Source organism: Thunnus albacares, chromosome 6 (genome assembly GCF_914725855.1).
Source record: "Thunnus albacares chromosome 6, fThuAlb1.1, whole genome shotgun sequence".
NCBI classification, from domain to species: domain Eukaryota; kingdom Metazoa; phylum Chordata; class Actinopteri; order Scombriformes; family Scombridae; genus Thunnus; species Thunnus albacares.
Window position 1 is genome coordinate 27,715,273 of NC_058111.1, and position 19,090 is coordinate 27,734,362.

The following is a 19,090-nucleotide window of genomic DNA, read 5'->3' on the forward strand; positions in this document are numbered from 1 at the left end:
TAAAATTGACTTGACTGACTTGACTTGACTATCCTCAGGGAAGGAAGGAAGGAAAAGAAAGGGGAGCAGGAGGTGGAGAGAGAAAGAGCAGAACTGTGTTTCAGCATGTAAATGGCCAGTTTCATTAGATGTGCAATCATTCTTATCATTAGTTATAGTAACTCCAATAGTTAATTAATGTTCAATTATGCATTCAAGATCCTCTCACCTCCCTGGTGTAATAGAGTTTGTCAGTCATTTAGCGCTGCAGGGAGGTGTCGTGGCAATTTTGCAATTCCACTCTGACAAAGAGGAACAAGACAAAAATCTCTTACAGTATTGTCACACTTTATTAATGCTCAGAGCATGGTAGACAGCACAAAGTTAGTCTGTGGTGTGCACACACATCAAAAAAGCTGTTCACATCTTTTATACCTTGGAACTCTCCCCTCCTGTCAAGGCTGCTGTCTGTTATATTGATAGTACTTTAGTATGAGATCAGGCTAAAGTTCTCTCAGTTAAAGATACATGGTAAGATTCAGAATGATCAAACTGAACATGATCAAAATTGTCAAATGTGCAGTATCTGTATTCAGATATGTGCATTAAAGATAGTCGCACTTGATTATATGTGTAGTATATGTAATTTACCTCACAGAGGACAATCACAGTGAACCACTCAAGCAAAGACATGCATCTGGACATCTGAGGAGTTTGCAGTGAAAGTAGCAAGACAGTGATGATTTAAATTCAAGCCATAAAGATGCCTTGACTTATTTATGATGCTGCACCCTGGCAGCAGACCAGACAAATGGCTAGGAAGAATGTCCTGCAACTAAAATAACAACGGTTAGAATTCCTCAACACTTATTATCTGTCCATCAGCAGTCATGTTTACTGACGCAGTGTCCTTGAGCAAGACACCCTTGAGGTGTTCTGGATAATAGCGTCAGCTAACTGTAAATGGTAAGCTATGAATCTAACACAACACTTTCATTGCAACAAAGACATCTGTCCAAATGAATTGATTTGGACGGCTGCCCACACTCCTACGCTATATGATCAGGCTGAATATTGAAGTCATAACCCTTTTATAACAGTGCTTGGCAGGGCAGCCTTTTAGAGGTTTGATGCTGAGTACCCTTGACATACCTCCTACGCCGGCCTCAGCAGTGTCGGCCATACCCCAAGACCGAGCTCAGGAAAGTCGCCCTCGGATTGTCACCTTGTCTGAAAAGCTCTCTCCCCCCGTTCCTCTCTGCAAGTCTTCCGTCTATCCGTCTTCAGCTGTCATTCTGTCTTCCTCTCCCTCATTTTCACTCTCACTGTCTCCTCCTCTTCCCATCACCCTCCCATCTATTCCCTCTGCTGAGTATGACAGTCACTTCCATGTTCCTTTCTGCACCTCATCTCACTGTCTGGGGAGAGAAATGGAGCTAGAGAGCACAGCACACGCATGCACACAACCTCACATACACTCGTATCTCTGGCTCTCAGGAGGGAGTGGAGCAAGGAAGTGTTGAGATGCATAGGTGCCTCAGTAGTGTAACTCCCGTGTAGTAGGAAGTGAGTGAGCAGATTAGGCAGGAGACACACACACACACACACACACACTCACACATCATTGTGTGCCAAGCTGTCAGTGACAGAGTAGCTGACAAGCCTGCTGATTGTGAGAGTGAAGTGTAAGGTGGTGACAGGTCCTTGTCAGAGCAACCCAGGTCAAACCTCCCTCTCCATGTCTCCAGCTGTGTGTTAGTGTGTGCATGCGCTTATGTGTGCACAATCCGTTGAAAACCAGCCCAATGGGGAAGCAAGAGGAGACAGCTGCTCATCCGTCTCGCAGCAGGTCTCAGATCTGCTGACTGTCACTGTTCACTTGTTTGTTTACAATCAGCACCATCAACAGCTGGTCTGAAATCAGTCTGCTGTCACACGGCGAACAGAAAGAACATCACGAGCACAGCTTGCCCTGTGTCTACCCGGCCTCATTAGGTGTAGTCACCGCTGGGCTGGCTGAACACTGGAGCTCACATTTATTTAAAGTCACAACTGTACGGAAACTCAGCACTTTTATTTCGAGTCTGTAAGCACTTTTTCGAAAGCCTCAAGTCACACATCCCCTCTGGGTGGCAGTAGCCTAAAGGAGAAGTGAACTCATGATTTGAAGATTTCTGGTTTGAATCCCTGTTCAAGCTAAAGAAATACAGGCAGGGGAGGAAAAAGGGAGACATATGGTCTTCTCATGCTCTTCTCTTCTCATGCCTTTGAGCATGCTAGTTAAACCCAAGTACACAACAGTAAAATAATATGGTCATAATAGGCAGCTATTGTTTCCAGACAGGTGACAAATTAAAGGAAGAGCCTGGATCAGTGATTAGTAATACAAATCCAGATGCCTCTATCTGGGCACAAGGCGATGTATGAAAATTATATTAATCAACCCAGTTGAGCACCTATAGAATGGTAGATGATGTTGGACTGTGTATTACAGCGCTCTCATCACCGCCATCAAAACACATAATGAGAGACTATCTTTGCATCCTTCCACAGACTTGGAGAATTTATGACAAGGAACACTGTGGCTGTTCTGGAGGTTCTTGTTGGTTTTTTCTTTTTAATATTTCTCATGTGTGTATGAGCATTGTAATCCTCCCTAACTACAGTCAGTTTCCTTAATATATGATATGAAGTATTGGCAAATTCTGAGGCCAAGAAAAACATAATTTGAGAGAGTAAAACCCTCCTTCCCTCCGACTAATTTCCCTCGTGCCATATGTAAACTTGTAGCATTTGTGTACTTTGTCGTGTTTTCTGTATTTATAGAATATTGTATTTGAATACTGTATTTGTTTGTGTATCTGTTTGTTTTCTCACTTTGTCTAAATGCTGCGCAGGTGTTGTCAAATGGATAAAGATGTTTTCTTCCTTTGCTTGTGTTTTGTCATTTTGCATGTGTTTTCTTAAGATGCGGTGCGTTGAGCTATCAGGGCCACACAGTAATCAGAAAACTCATAAATTATGATTTTTTTTTCTTGTACAATTATAACTGTCTCTTTTTTGTAAAATTACAAAATTATTCCTCTTTCTGAGTTTCTCTCAAAATGATTCTCTCGAAATGATAATTTATTCACTCAACTTTTTTCCGAAAAATCTCTGATTTTTTTCCCACAAGGGTTGCCCCAGTACTCTGAAATATGGGAAATGAAAGGGTAATGGTCTGTCTAATAGGACATGGTAAAATAGTTCTACGTGTGTGACATGGAGCAATGTCACCTGTCAGCTACAGTACAGTAAAATGGAGATGTGTTTTTGCAGGAAGCCAATGATTTACAGGTGATTATGCAGGTGGTACTTTCAGTCACTAAATAAAACTGATAAAGTCATGGCCATGTGAAGTGATGGGTGTGCATGACAAAGGTAGAGCCTTGGCCTACTGGCAACACATCTCTTTAATGACATGCACACACACGCACACACATCCTTGTACTAGTATCTTTATGTACACCCTCTGACAATATGTACCTCCTAAAACCAAACCTTAAATCTTACACTCAGGGATGCAGCAATGTTGTTATGCATTTATCTCACTGTCAGTGTCAGGTTCTGACAAGAAGTGTGGGTGTATGAATGATGCTATCATGCGTATACGTGTCTTTGCACGCACACGTGGGTGTTGGTGTGTGCGTGACGCATAAAAGGAAAGGAGAGAGGGCAGATTAAAACAGTGATAGAGCAGTAAGCAGTGATACTCTGTGCCTGACCTTACTATCCTTGCTTAATACAAAGCCTCTTCTCCCATAGCAAACACAAGCCCATTGAATCTTTCCAGGCAGTAATGAGAAGTCTTCCCACAACAATAGCCTGCATCCGTTTATCTGCAGAGTATAAGAGAAAGCGGACAACCCAACTCCCCTTCGTGGGATTTCAATCACTAAAACCCATTCTGTTTTATCAACAATTAATCTCCTTTTAAAGCCTCAGACTTAGAATAGGACAAACAAGCGCAAGGTATAAAGCGCCATACAATATGCGACCACGCCGAGAGGAACCACACTGAAGCCGCCTCAGAAAAACAACAAAGGCACATGAGGAGTTGAGGAAGAAGGAGAGAGTGGGAAAATGAGATAGAGAGAGGAATGACAGTGTTCTGAAAAACAGACAGCTGCACCGCTCTGCTGTGCGTATCATTTCTTCGGCTCAAGAAGCGGCAAATAAACAGCCGTCTTGTTTTTGGCTCCAACACCTGTGTTATTTCTGCACCGCCAGCAGCAGTGGCGGTAAATGGCTTGTGAAAAGAAGTGGAAGTTCTCCTTTTGTGCCCAGACTGCTGAAAAGATATTGTTAATGTAGGAAGTCTTTCTCAGATATACAGTATTGCTGCCAAGTGTAACAGGACATTAGAATTCAAGCAGTAAAACACAGCATGTCGACAAGAGGATTCCCACTTAGGTGCTTTTATTTAGAGGATGTAAGACATTTCAGGTTCCATCTTGATGTACTGATAAGTGATTTTTCCTATACTGCCAAAGAGAGGAAATGTGTTAGATGCGTTTTTGTCGTCGTAAAAGGAAATTTGTCATTTAAAACCAGTGCCTGACACACTGAAATAACATGCATTTGAACTTAGAGTGCAGTATCTCATAGTGGTATTTTACTGTGTAGATGGATATTTGCATTTTATGGTGTGTTTGGTTTTGGCAACACAGTCATAAGTGAGTTTAAGATTAATTTAGTTTCTGAGCTTAGTCATTTTTTTCATCATCTCCACTGTGAGGAATGTGTTGATGAGAATAGTCACTCTGTAATTTTTGACCCATCATTTAAATCACACTGACTCCTGACAGGAAGCTAGCTGCCATGTGGCTGTGTTAGATACAGCCAAGACCAACTGTCCAAACACAATGCACACATGCTCACACACACACACACACACACACACACACACACACACACACAGATGAAAGTCCAGAGGGGGGTGGAGGGTATGTGCACGTATATAGACTCCAGCACACATACTGTCACACTCATGCAGACAAAAGAAAATAAATGTCGCAGGGTCTTTTATGCTACTCGACTCTGAAGTTTCTCAAATCAGCTGCTTAACATAAATTAGCATTTGCAAAATAAATGTAATGTTTTGCACTGTGGTAAAGCGATGCTGATGAATGATGCATGAGGATATGCAAATTAGCACCATCCAGTTGCCAACTGAAGTTGCTGGATTGCGATTCACAGCGCTCACCCCTCCACCTCCTCTGTCTCTCTCTTTCTCCCCCTCTGGTCTCCTCCCTTGCTTTGGGAGATGGGGGGCATGAGGAGTGCGTATGGACCTACATAATGCGTGTTTGCCCTCCCATCCCACTGTCGTCCCTCACTCCTACAGAGTACTTTAATTGACATGGAAAACTTGTGTTTGTTCACACAAACTTAAAATTGCCAGTGCAATGCAAATCAGTATCCAGCAGGCATTTGTAGAAGTGTACTTCTTCCAGGCCCCTCAATTCTTCCCAAGTCACTTCCAAAAGCCTGCTGTTGCATATCCCAAAGGCCGCAAGGCTTTCAACAGTATAATGTGTGGAAAAAGACAGCAATTTTATGCATTGTCTTTCCAACATTGCTAGCACCAGGCTGCATGGCAAATTAGAGAATGGCTGAAAAACAATTTGAGCTTGATGTCCAAGTAGGGGAGAAAGCACACTTCCTATTAAAAAAAAAAAAAAAAAAAAACAGTAATTCCTGTAATGTCCCTGCTTTCAAATAATAATAGTAATGGAGACTAACTGGCTGAAGTACCTCATTCAGGCCATCACTTTTCAGCTGCAGTATTGGTAGCTGAAATGCAGCTTACTGTATAACTTAATTATTCGCATATGTTTCCTGTAATTCTCGATTATCACATGGTTTCCATTTACACCACTGTTTGGAGCAGAGTGATGTTTCCTTGTGTCTCTTATACCCATAGTAGCTCAAACTCCCACATCAGAGATATTACTCCTCAACAGCTCATAAAAGATTGCTTCTTAAAAAGAAATGGTTTCCAATCACCAAGCATCTCAGCAAAGGTAATGTAGGATGTTAGTGGGCTGGATATACATTTCTCTGTGACAGATAGTTTCATTCTAAAATTAGATGTGTAGCCCCTAAAATGGGATACCTCTTGGGGAAAAAAAACATTACAAGCACAAAATTGGAACAAATTATGACATTTAGCATTTTCATAGCAAAATGATAGCTGCATCCAAGTGATGACACACAGTAGACCATTCATTTTTTACAGAAAGATGAACTTCAGCCTATATTTTTGACAGGGGGATGCTTTATCCATCGATACTCCACAGTTCAGTGGTCTAAAACACCTGTGACCACAAGTTTCTATTTCAGTTAATGCTGTTCTCTCAGAGTAGAAACTAGACAATGCATTTTGCCACCTATTCCCTCTGCTTTCCTCATTGTGAATTCTATTATTAGAGTAGCTCAAGGCTACTGACACTTGTGTGCCCCCACTCAAAGTATAACAGCAAAACAGTTTGAGGAAAACACTTGCAACATGGAAATGTAATCAAAAGAAATGCAACAAATGTAGTGCTGTTTGGCAGGGCTCAAACTCTGACCTGCATCCATAGGTACAGTAGAAAGGAGGCAGTATGCATCTGTGTGTACGTATGTATGTATGTATGTATGTATGTATGTATGTATGTATGTTTGTTTGTCTGACTTTTTATTTTTATTTAACCAAGAGTAAAAGACCCATTGAGATTAAAAATCTCTTTTTCAGGAGTGTCCTGGCCAAGACTGGCAGCAGCACAAATAACAATTTAAAATGAAAACAAAGAATAAATTACAGAATTATGAAATATCAAAAAACATTCATCAACATTCAAAACATCTACAACCAGATGTGCCTGCTTCATTCAGTCATTTAGAGTCATTTTAAATGCATCCAGTGAGACCAACTCCCAAAGATTCAGGTAATTTTGCAACAGATTCCAAGCTGAGGGAGCAGCATACTTAAACGCCCTTTTCATAATTCAGTACGGACTTTAGGGACAGGTTGTAGGAATAAGTCCTGGGAGCAAAGACAATATCTTCCCCTACTTTTCTGAGGGATATAGATCTGTAGGTAAGAAGGAGGCAGTACAAGAATAGCCTTATAAATAAGAATATGCCAATGCTTAAGTCAAGGCAGTCCATCCAACCCGAGTATACAAAGGGCAATGGTGAGTAAGGGCTTTGAGATTTGTAATAAATCTCAGTGCTCCATGGTAGACAGTATCCAGCATGTGTAGGCATTGCAAAGATGCATGCATGTATATATCATCACCATAGTCCAGCACAGACATAAAGGTGGCAGCAGCAAATCTCCTTTTGGCCTCGAAGGAAAAGTAAGATTTGTTTCTAAACTTGTTTCTCACACTCGTTTGTGTGAGAAAAGAAAGTGTTATAGTGGTACTGCCAAAAAAACCTTCAGTCTCTGCAGAGAGAGCTACCCATCTATCTGTCTATCTATTTACCTATCTATCTACGAGGGCTGAACGATCAACCATGTTTATTTTAATCGAAATCGCAATTAGAAAGCGTGCAGATTTCAAATCGCCAGAGGCTGAACTTAACTGACATAATTAAGTGTCTCAAGAAGCTTTAGCAACTGAAAGTTTACAGTAATTTGCAGACTGCTGATTTCATCAACTATAACAACAACGCTGTTGCTATGAATTCACTCAGCTGTAGCTAATTAATGTTAATTTGATGAACTGGTGAAAAAGCAGAAACAAAAAAATTGGCTGTCTCATTAATAGGGCTTCTGCATGGCCATGTTTGTCCATTTACACTTGGACAAAGATGGTTTTGCGGAAGAAAAAACAACACTATCATTTTTGATTTATGAGAAGAATAAAAAAAAGAGAGTTGCATGTTTTTGCTCTTCAAAAAAAGAATGGAAAGTTTGTCTCATGTCAGCTTCAGTCAGGTAGCTCGGCACCTGTCGAGTATAACTGACAGACAGCTGGTGAACAGTTGTTGGACTCTCCCAATTAAATTTGAAACATATGGTCATTTTAAGCTGATCACCTTAAAAGCTCTGAATTGAGACCTCCAGGATTCGAGTAGCTCATTCTATCAGTCAGTGGAGCTAATGTTAGCTTAGGCGGCTACATTAGGGGTCGTCAATCAGATATCAAACATTATCAGATATTGTCATTATTACCATAACTCAACCATATCTATCTATCTATCCATCTATCTATCCATCTATCCATCCATCTATCCATCTATCTATCCATCTATCCATCTATCCATCTATCTATCCATCCATCTATCTATCTATCCATCTATCTATCCATCTATCCATCCATCTATCCATCTATCCATCTATCTATCCATCTATCCATCTATCTATCCATCCATCTATCTATCTATCCATCTATCATCCATCTATCCATCTATCCATCTATCCATCTATCCATCTATCTATCCATCTATCCATCTATCTATCCATCCATCTATCCATCCATCTATCCATCTATCATCCATCTATCCATCTATCCATCTATCCATCTATCCATCTATCTATCCATCTATCTATCCATCCATAGATAGATAGATAGATCTATCTATCCATCTATCTATCCATCTATCCATCCATCTATCCATCTATCCATCTATCTATCCATCTATCCATCTATCTATCCATCCATCTATCTATCTATCCATCTATCTATCCATCTATCCATCCATCTATCCATCTATCCATCTATCTATCCATCTATCCATCCATCCATCCATCCATCTATCCATCTATCCATCTATCCATCCATCTATCCATCTATCCATCTATCTATCCATCTATCCATCTATCCATCTATCTATCTGTCTATCTGATGGGAATATCAGTAGTTTTGCAGGCACTTGATGATGGCTAGATGAAAGCAATTAGTCTGGGAAACATGATTGTCTGTACATACACTTTGTGCCAATCCATCTAGTGGATGCCAAGCTTTTTCGCTTAATAAGTGAAAATTCAAAGCAATCTATCTAATAACTGTCAAGATATTTCACTCTGAACCACAAATGTCAACCTCACGGCCCGACCAACAGACCGAGACACTACCATCCCTTAAGCCAAGCTGCTAGCGTGGATAAAAATGATGCTCACTCCTTGTTCTTCATTTACTTAATATACTCTTTTCCTCTATGTCACACACTCTTCCTCTTCTATCCAGATTAGCATAGAAATGTGATGATATAATATAGTGTAATGCCTGGATTCATTGTGCTTTTCTAATGTGCTCACTTTGAATCAGTCACTGCTCTCACTTTTCCCTGGAAACCTTCAAGGAAATGTGTCTTCACCCCAGTTCATGCATGCACGCTTCATATTCACCATAGAGACATTAAGCCTCCTAACACCAGTATGGGCACGTGTTTGCACACATATACTGTACACAAAGTCTAATCAATTCCCTCTAGACAAGATTAACCAATCTATCTTCATTATGCTTCATTAAATAGATAACATGTGAAGCACACACTTCATGTGCAGGAAGTAGTATTCTCTTGTGGGCGCGGACAAAGATGTATGAAATGTTGTATTGTGATTAATTGTTTCTTTAGACAATACATCACGTTCCATTCATCCTTTATGATTGAGTTGCTCCCTTTACACTCCAGGTGAGATTACTGACAGTTAATTGTTGCTTTTAAACAACTAGTCGAGCAGCTTCCTCTCATCTCTCATTTAAATTCTCTCCTCTCCTCTGTTCTCTCTCCTTTATTCTTTGATCTTTGCATTCACCTGGCTTTCTCTTTCTTTTTATCCAGCACCAAACCAAAGCACTGAAGAAGAGATTGAGCTTCAATAGAATTTCCATGGCAACTGATTTTCAGTCATACCTCTCCAATCACGTTACCCTGGCAGTTCATCCAGGGAGAGCTGAATATGATCTGGTTTAGACTTTGATCATGGTCCCACTGATCTTTCAATCAACATGAAATAACACTGTATCAGCTGACGTCCATCTCCATCATGCACTTGATTTGGATAATTTAGATATTTTTCTGTCCGTTTCAAACACCCAGATTTGTAGGTATTTCGGCGTTTTAGCTGCAGGCCTATATAATAAGTCATATTATTGTTTTTGCGGTGTTGTTACCTGGTGTTTTTGTGAGCTCTGTGGCATGAAATGGCACAGCATTTATGTGTGCTCACCAAAGCAGAATAGCTGTTTTTCAACTAACCTCCTATATCAGGGTCCCTGAAGTTGCCAGTTCATTTCTCAGGGCAGGACACTTCGCTCTCACAGTGCCTGTAGCCCCTCACTTGGAACATGAGCATGAACTTGCCCGCAACTGAGACTACTGACATTTACTGTTGTAACAAACAGTAACAAACCCCTTCCTTGCACCTCAGAGATCTCCTTTTAGCAATTTATTTTAACCACCAAGATTCCATCATTCTTTATTTTCTTAGATTAAGGGACATATCAGTCAATTTTATTGTGGTTATTACATTTTCTGGGTCCTCAGAGACTCCCTCTTATTCAGTGCAGATAATTGTGTCTTTCTGAGAAATACCCAGAGATCTGCACTAGTGGCTTAGTGGCTGCAAACAGATGATTCCTTATCAAGTTATTGCAATTTCCAATGATTTCATTTTCTATCGTTTTGAAATGTATGTTGAATGAATGAATGAGTTGAATGAACGTTCAAGTCATCGAGTCAAATGAACCTGCTGTACTTAGTATAGTATGCAAACACAGATTATTATAACATACAACATCAATTATCACATTTCTGCCAAATTAATTGTAATGTCACACACACATAAACCAAATAAATCGTTATATCCCAAATAATGATATCTCAGGGTCGTCACACCAATGCTCTCTTCAGATGTGATAAAAGATGTAGAGCAATTAACATGGCAACACATCAAAGAATTTGCCATTTCCTCCTCCTGACCCATCTTTAATAAGACACAGCAGATCTTCCTTAATGAGATGCTGTGTTCTTTACATGGCTAATTAGCTGGATTGCTCATTAAACAATTAGTCAGATATCTCTCTGATAGTCTCTGTGGTTTTCTCCCACTCTGTTCAGATGTTTTGTCTGACATGTGCAGATATCATCCCTCTGTTAATTGAAGCTTTCTGACAAACTAATATAAGTCAGCTTAGCAAGTTGTTGAATATTAAATGCTGTCTCAGTTGTAGAGTCATTCAGTCTGAGTTCTTGAACTGGCTGTGAATGTGCATTACCTCTGATGTATTAGAATAGAGTGTGGAAGTATGGTCTCGTCCATAATGGCTGCTTGATTTTCAGGTGTATTCCAAGATGTTTGAGTTCAGGATCAGTTATTTATTTACTCCTTAATCAAAAGCAAGTCTCAGTGGACTCAAAGGTGTCAGTGTGCTTCAACCAAAGTGCTTGTCAGATGGTCCAACAGCATATGAAACCCCCTCCTCCCCACACCTTTCCAATATCAGGATTGAGAGGCCTGTGTCTGACAATTTTTGTCACATTCCCAAACCAACAAGTCCCATAATCGCCCCTACTTCATGCAGCAATCGGTCGGGTGTGTGGAGGTTAGAAAGTACGAAATTTCAACTTCTCTCTCAGGCCTTTTTTTTCATTTTTTACACAATTACTTAACTGAATTTTCGTGCTTACAACCAAGTGCAACACCATGAATGCCTTTGAGGAGAGAATGCTGTTCACCCCATCTTCAAGTGTGACCATTCAGGACACCTATAAACACCTTTGCCTTTGTGTTCAGAGGGCACATTTCAAGCCTTCATTTTGGAGCATACTGACACCCTTAAAGATCCATATCCAGATACCAATATATGAAGAACTGTGTGTAGACATTTCAGCAATGTTGAAAAGAAAGCACTTTCCTTTTTGTGCCTTAACATAAAAAACATAAAAATAGTATTTTAGACAGTTGTGAGTGAATCTTAATCAGGCTGCCCATTCTGCTTCCTTCCATTATTGTGTCTCAATGTCCTCCATGCTAATGGTCGCCAGTGGCAATTATTATGTATTCTCAGGGGAGGCCAGATTTACTCATGCATCATGACAATGCTGATAAATTCTCATCTGAACATTCACAAGCACTGAATCATTTTTTTTAGCCAACAAGTTTCAAGTTCCAAGTTTATTTGTAATCTCAACTGTTAAAAAATAACTTAAAATGAAATATGCTTTATTAAGGACCAGAGTATGAAACAAAACATAAAAGCATCAAGACATTTAAACAAAAACTGTCACTGTCCACTTTTAAACAGATCAAATAATCTTAACCTTCATGCAGTTGTAGTGCAACACAAACATCCATGAAAATCCATATTTAGTCTGTGTCTTTTCCACTGGAATTGATGGCCAGTAGATTATGTTGGTTCAAGTTCACTGGGAAAAAGTAAGAGTTGGAAAAAAAGAACATATAACTTAATCTTCATCCCAACTTCTTTCTCTCCTTCTCTGCAGCAGAACCGTTGGATGGAGAAGAGTACCTGGACATTATAGGTATCATGCGGAACCAAGCGGGTCGTTATGAATGCAAAGCCAGCAACGACGTCGCCACGCCTGATGTTAAATATGTCAACGTGATTGTCAACTGTAAGTAACTACAGACTGCAGGGCATGCTATATTCCAAACTGAACACTGATCAATACTTTCATCACATTTCATGTCAGAAAAGATGATACACTCAACAGATAAGAGCATACAAGAGTCAAGATCGGAGTTAAGGGTGGAGACACGCAGAATTTAGTGTGACGGGGAGTGAAGGCTGTATCTTAAAAGTTTTGGAGCACCCTTCAGTTCTCTCAAGATGAATCCAGGTAGAAACAGAAAGAGGTCTAACTTTGATTGCAGCTGTCATCTCCATGGTAATTCTCACGTACCATATCATCATTCAAGAGACACTTGTCATTTCGAAACAAGACCACCTAATTACATCTTGTCAGGGGACCATGTTAGGTCTGATGAGTATAATATACGTTGACTGTTCAGGATTGATGAACAACTCATAAGACATCACAAACGAACTAATCCCAGAGGAGTTATAGAATTTTCTGTTCTGAACAAATCATGTGTGGCTGTTTGCCCAAACTGTACTTCAGCCAAGTCTGAGTGCCTGAATTAAATGATAAAGATTACTATATTAAACCATTTTTTAGCTTTTAATTCTAAATGGAAAACAGGAATTAATCCACTTTGGATGTATTTCTGGTATTTGTGGTGTTTATAGAAATTGTTGTGTGCATGATGATAGATGTTGAAAGAAACTTGAAATTTGATTGTCTTAGCCACAAATCTATCTAAACTGATTTCTGGGCCTTCAGTGGTCTACAAAAAATATGGATTAAAAATGTGGCATGTAGCGGAACCTTTCAAGTCCTTCAGCTTATCCAATATATTTGTTTGTAGGTTAGCTTTTATCAGTCAGATTCAACACAGAGCATTTGAAAGGGCTTGATCTCAAGCTTGAATCACTGACACCATTCAAACACACTTGACACAATAAGAGTAATTCACCTTTTAGAAAAAGGAAATTGAACCATTTCAAAGAAAGACTGAAAAAAAACCTCACAGGTACTACATGGGATGTGAGCAGCAGTTCACTTGATGTTACCGTGCTTTAGAAATGGTTTGGCTGTTCAGAAAATGTAACTGATGAAGTTTTGTGTGACTCTGCAGACCCTCCGACAATAAAGAAAACCCAGAGCTCAGAGGCCCAGGTGGGCCGCATGGGGACGCTGCAGTGTGACGCCACCGCTGTGCCCACACCAGAGCTTGAATGGTACAGAGACGAAAAAAGGTAAAACTTGACTCACATTTACACCACCAACCCCAACACCAGTGTCACAAAGAAACACCTGTACACAACCACAAACACCTCATCTTTCCGCAGTGAGAAATTATACTTAAAGTTGGTCATGGTTGGATGACAAAATATGTTGGACAATTTCTCAATAGTTCATCCTGAATTGGGACACATCAAGATTAAATGACCATGAAAAAAGACAGAAACACTCGGCAGTAACAAGATTATGCTTTCAAGAAGATTTTTTTTTTTTTTCACATTTTAGCCCAATCAAGGGCTAAGAGTCTAAGCAGGGTGTGAGCTACAGGGGATCCAGGGGGAGCTTTGGCTCCTCTTAATAAGACATGAGCTCCCCTGAAAACATGATTTGTGAAATTTTGGGGGATCTCTAAAATATTGACACTATGCTATTTTTGCCATGCATTTCTATTTTTCTGTATATTCATGGATCATGCGTAAAATTGTGTTATCATTGATGTATGATTCATGCATGAGGGTGATTCATCACTAATTCACTTTAATAAAAATTCTGGCATACATGCTATTCTTGCCATCACCATCAAAGCATGGTGGTGCAATATCATAAACTTCAATCACTTTAACGCAAAGATCAGAAAAAAACAAACATTCTTTCTCCCAGTCAGTCTGTGCACCGAATCGCCAATATTCATTTCTCTGTTTTGTAGTCAGCATACAGATATGTCAGAAAACAAGGAAGCTTACTCACCAATTTTGTATTTACCAAAGAACTAAGCCAATTAACTCTGAAGTCAGGCCTCTGTGGTCACGTCTGTTTTAAAATAAGAGCTATTCCCTATTAACTGTATTATTCACTGTTAGCACAGTATGTGATGGGTGTTGATGAGAACTGGATCCCTTGTAGGCAGCCTGGCCTGTTTTTGTTGGTATTTACAATGCTCATGCATGTGTGTGTTGTTGTAGGCTGGTTTATTGATATGTGACCCTCACATTTGATGTCTTAATTGTACCAAAAAATGATTGCGCTCATCTTTATGTGATGGGTAACTTTAACCGTCATTGATGAGGACTCGATCCTTTGTAGGCAGCCTGCCGTGCTCTGTTTTTGATTTAATGCTCATACATTTGTGTATCTATAGGCTGTTTTGCTATTTGACCTATCCATGTCTTATTTTAGCCAATAAACTATACAATATAGTACATCACTCTGCAGGGTATACTGTGCCCTGCTTTAGTTGGCAGTATTGTATCATACTGTGATGTTTGGTTTTGATACCCATGTGGAGCTTTGATGTGGTCATTAACTTTTAATTATGTATTAGATGTGCTGACATGAAGCAAGTAGGCCTACATACCTACAGCTATGAATGTTTCTCTGCAACAAGAGTCAGTCCTCAAGTGACCACCCCTCAACCACCCCCCCAAAAACAAATGAGCTCCCCCGAAAGCCATGGTATAGTTCACACAATGAGTCTAAGTTAAAATATATGAGCTGTAGGCAGCCATTCAAACAAGCCATTAAATAGAGCACAAGCGATTAGCCTCCTTTATCACAAACAACCATATCAACTGTACAACTGATCCACAAAGGCTGGTACCCTTGTGCTCTGAAGTCTCTTTATTACTGTAATGATCCCTCTAATGCCGCCAGGATGGAAAACCTTTCCCTTACATGTCAAATTACTGGAAACAACAAAGTCTTTGAGAAAGGCCTTTACAACTCACATTGTAAACACATTACAACAGTTTGGAAAAGTTTGTGTTGTAACATTTTAGTCTCAGGCCTTATCATATATCTCCTTTAGTCATCTTTAATGGTGAATACTGAATTGAAACATTCCGGTTTGTGCTGATTGATTAGTTACACTTATAAATTCCTGTTGGTGACCTGCATGTGATGAAGGTTTAATACCCTTTAATTGAACTGACTTAACTTAAGGCAAGGAGGAAATTTGATTTATGTTGTCACCATTTCACAAAAATAATGAGATTTACATTGAATTTACTTATGCATGACCATGGCAGCTGTAAAGAGACTTTGCTGTTCACTATTATGAGCACAATTAAGGCATTATTAAGGAATAGCATTGCTTTAGCATTTTACAAGACCAAGGGCCAAATCCACAAAGAAGAGATTGCACCCGCTAATAGAACCATGAATTGTGCAGCATTTGCACCCACAATCTGCCCCATTTTAAGGTCCAATTCACAAAAGATTTTGCGCTAATGATATGTCGGTGCAAACATACCCATAAAGTTTTGCAGCTGAGTGCAATTTGCACTTGTTTTGCATCTGTTTGAGTGAGTGGAGCATTTTCCAGTGTTTCAGGCTTTTCTCCACATTTCAGCACACAGATTGGTCCATAATGAATCAATCAAATTTCATGTCTTTAATTAGCAGAGGTGCGCAAATACAGACCTCTCCACAAACACAAACCAACTTTGATGTATTTTGCCTCTTTTACTTCTGTAGTATTTCACATGTATAACATAACTGAAATGTCAAATGTCAAAGTGCAGCTATTAATGTGACTCTGGCAGGTCTGAAACTCATTAGATTAATATCTGAATCTTACAGTAATGTTGTCCAGGTGTCGCTTAATGTATCCCGGATTTCAGAGAAACATCAGTACTGATGTTCTGTTTGTTGCCCACAGCTGGCTGCAGCATCACACAGCAGCTGAAACAATAAGTGCATCTCCAAACTAAGAAAGAGGCTGTGTGCATTTACGCACACAACACAACAGCACAGCAGCAGCAACTTCATGAACACCGGATCAGTCAGGATCTGACAGTAATTAATGCTCTGTGTTTTGCTACCCATCTACACAGATCAGCTGTTACACACAGATTCCAGGTTTATATGGTGGAACTGTATAGATGAATCCTGAACTCCATCAGTGCTGTTATTTTTATTTTTAAATCCAACATAAGCTCACAACCCCACTTGATCCCCCACATGTCTGACTGTAGGTTTCACCCTTAATATCATTCAATATCAACTCAATATCATTCAAGCTTCACAAGCTTGAAGATATGACGAGAGATAGAGAGACAGAGAGTGAGTGAGGAGTGACTGTGCGTGCAGTTAACACCTGAAGATGCTAATAACGCCACCCCAATTGCGTGTGGCAATTAACGCTGGTTTTTGCAACAAGGCTCATTTACAAAGAAATTAAAATTTTGTGCTGAATGTATGAATATTACCTAATTTACATACATGCAAATGGAACAGGCGCACCATGGCGTTATCTGCTTGGCAGCACAGTTTGCAGTGCATTTTCTTTTTCTGGTGCTTTGTGAATTACACGCTGTCTTTTTGTCTCATTTGCGCAGATTTAGCAGCCGCAAAAGCTGCACAATCCTTTTGTGGATTTGCCTCTAAGAGTCTACAGTCACATTAGTAGCTGTGAGACTGTCAACACAAAGTACAGCTGAGGCTGATGGGAATGTCATCAGTTTTGCAGGTATTTGTAGTATTGGGCAAATAATTTTTTTGCCAGATGATAGTGTTAGATGAAAAGTGAAGGGATCACCAAGGTTATTAAACTTCATCCTGAGGGGGACATGGATATCTGTACCAAATTGAATGGCAATCCATCAAATATTTGTTGAGACATTTCATTCAAAACCTATTATCATCAGTTATTTTCAACCTCATTGTGGCACTAGAGAAAAATCCAGTGAATAACCAAAGTCATTAGGATATCTTGTCTGGGTACCATCAATGTCTGCACAAAAATGTCTGTTAAATCATCCAGTACTTGTAGAAATATTTCAGTCTGGACCAAAGTGGTGGACTAACTGACACACATTTCCATCCCTAGAGCCACACCACTAGCATGACTAAAAATGATATTGAACAGTGTCCACATAAGCCTTTGGTGAATGTGAGCATTCATCTCTGAGTTGTCTTCAGACAACAGTACAACATTGTTGTCCAGATTTTTGCATGGGCTGTCCTTTTGAAATTACGAAGGTCAGAATCTTTTCACATGGTTTGTCCTGAGTTGATTCCTGCTCTGCTCTCAAATATGGCAGCAGCTTCATCTCTTTGTTCTCTGTTCCAGGAATGCTCTGTATCATTTTCCCGGTAGTTATAATGGATCTCTTTGATCCCTTTGTTAAATCTGCTCTCACAGTGGTTCCATTGTCATATCCCAAAGTTAATTTGATGACATCATCTGAGTAGTTTGATAATGACTAATCACCCACTTAATCACTCACTAGGCTGTTATTCCATTGTTAATTGAACATTACTGTGTAAGACAGGGATGGATTCTGTGATATTCTTCTGAAAAGAGAAAAAGGAGAACAGATTGGGTGTTCTCTTGTATGCAATTTATATACAGTAGTCACTGAAAATCTCAGTAACCCTTCTCTCATACCACAAGTTATTCCACTGAAATGGAAATCAGATTTCCTGCAGTGTACTGTCTCCTGTGCAACTGAAAATTGTGTGACCAGACACAGATGTTCATTGCAAAGCTATCAGTTTAAGTGTCATGCATGTATCTGAAAAACACTTGAAGAGGATCGAAGCGTAATGACATTCAAAGGCCAATGACAAACCAAGTCCCTCCATTTCAACACTTGTCATTTAATAACCTGAGAGATTCCCTCCACTGAAGCAAACCCACCATCTGAGTCAGTTTGGAAATGGAGGGCTTGAATGGAAAAAGGTAATGATAAGAAAATTAAAGAGCATCATGATCTGCAATTTTCACTTGTACCCCAACTACAGCAGCAAAAGTTCACAGAAGATAGGGAGAAGAATATTGGAGGCGTGTCACAAGTGTTATCACAGATATGGTCTCTAAAGTAATAGGCCTATCATACCAGTTCTTCAAAAGAAAGATTTATGATTGTTGAAATATTTTTGCATTATCCATCGTTTCCAACCTCCATCTATCTCTGTTGTTTTCTCCCTGGAGGATTTTGGCTATGTGCCTGTTCATGGTCCCCCTCTCACTCTGTGCCAGCGGAAAGTGTTATTGCACTTTCTCCTTGGATGATGATGTTAATGCACCATAATAATACAATTTATCCTTGCTTGGCTAGTTAATTTTATAGTCCTGTCCCCAAGATTCAAAGCTAATGCACTGTTGCCTGTTGTGTCTTATTTAAATGATTGTTAAGGTGGGGTCTTGCTCCTGTGCTTGTTTCCCTCTTAATCAGTTTAACCTCACCAGCACACAGGTTATCAGTGGACGCCCTGAAATCTGCATATAAATGGCAAAGAGAAGATGTCACTTACGGTTGTTGCATCAAGCTTTCAAACTTCACATGGCACATATGCAGTTTAC

General features: G+C 39.7%; 1 protein-coding gene across 1 annotated transcript in view; it reads left to right on the forward strand.

Annotated features, from left to right (window-relative positions):
• The window catches only part of LOC122984613 (limbic system associated membrane protein), a 194,204-nt gene that overhangs the window by 163,488 nt on the left and 11,626 nt on the right, over positions 1-19,090 (forward strand). The window contains exons 5-6 of the mRNA XM_044355183.1: positions 12,463-12,594; positions 13,679-13,799. Coding sequence (XP_044211118.1) covers positions 12,463-12,594; positions 13,679-13,799 — 253 coding nt within the window. The remainder of the gene's footprint in view (positions 1-12,462; positions 12,595-13,678; positions 13,800-19,090) is intronic.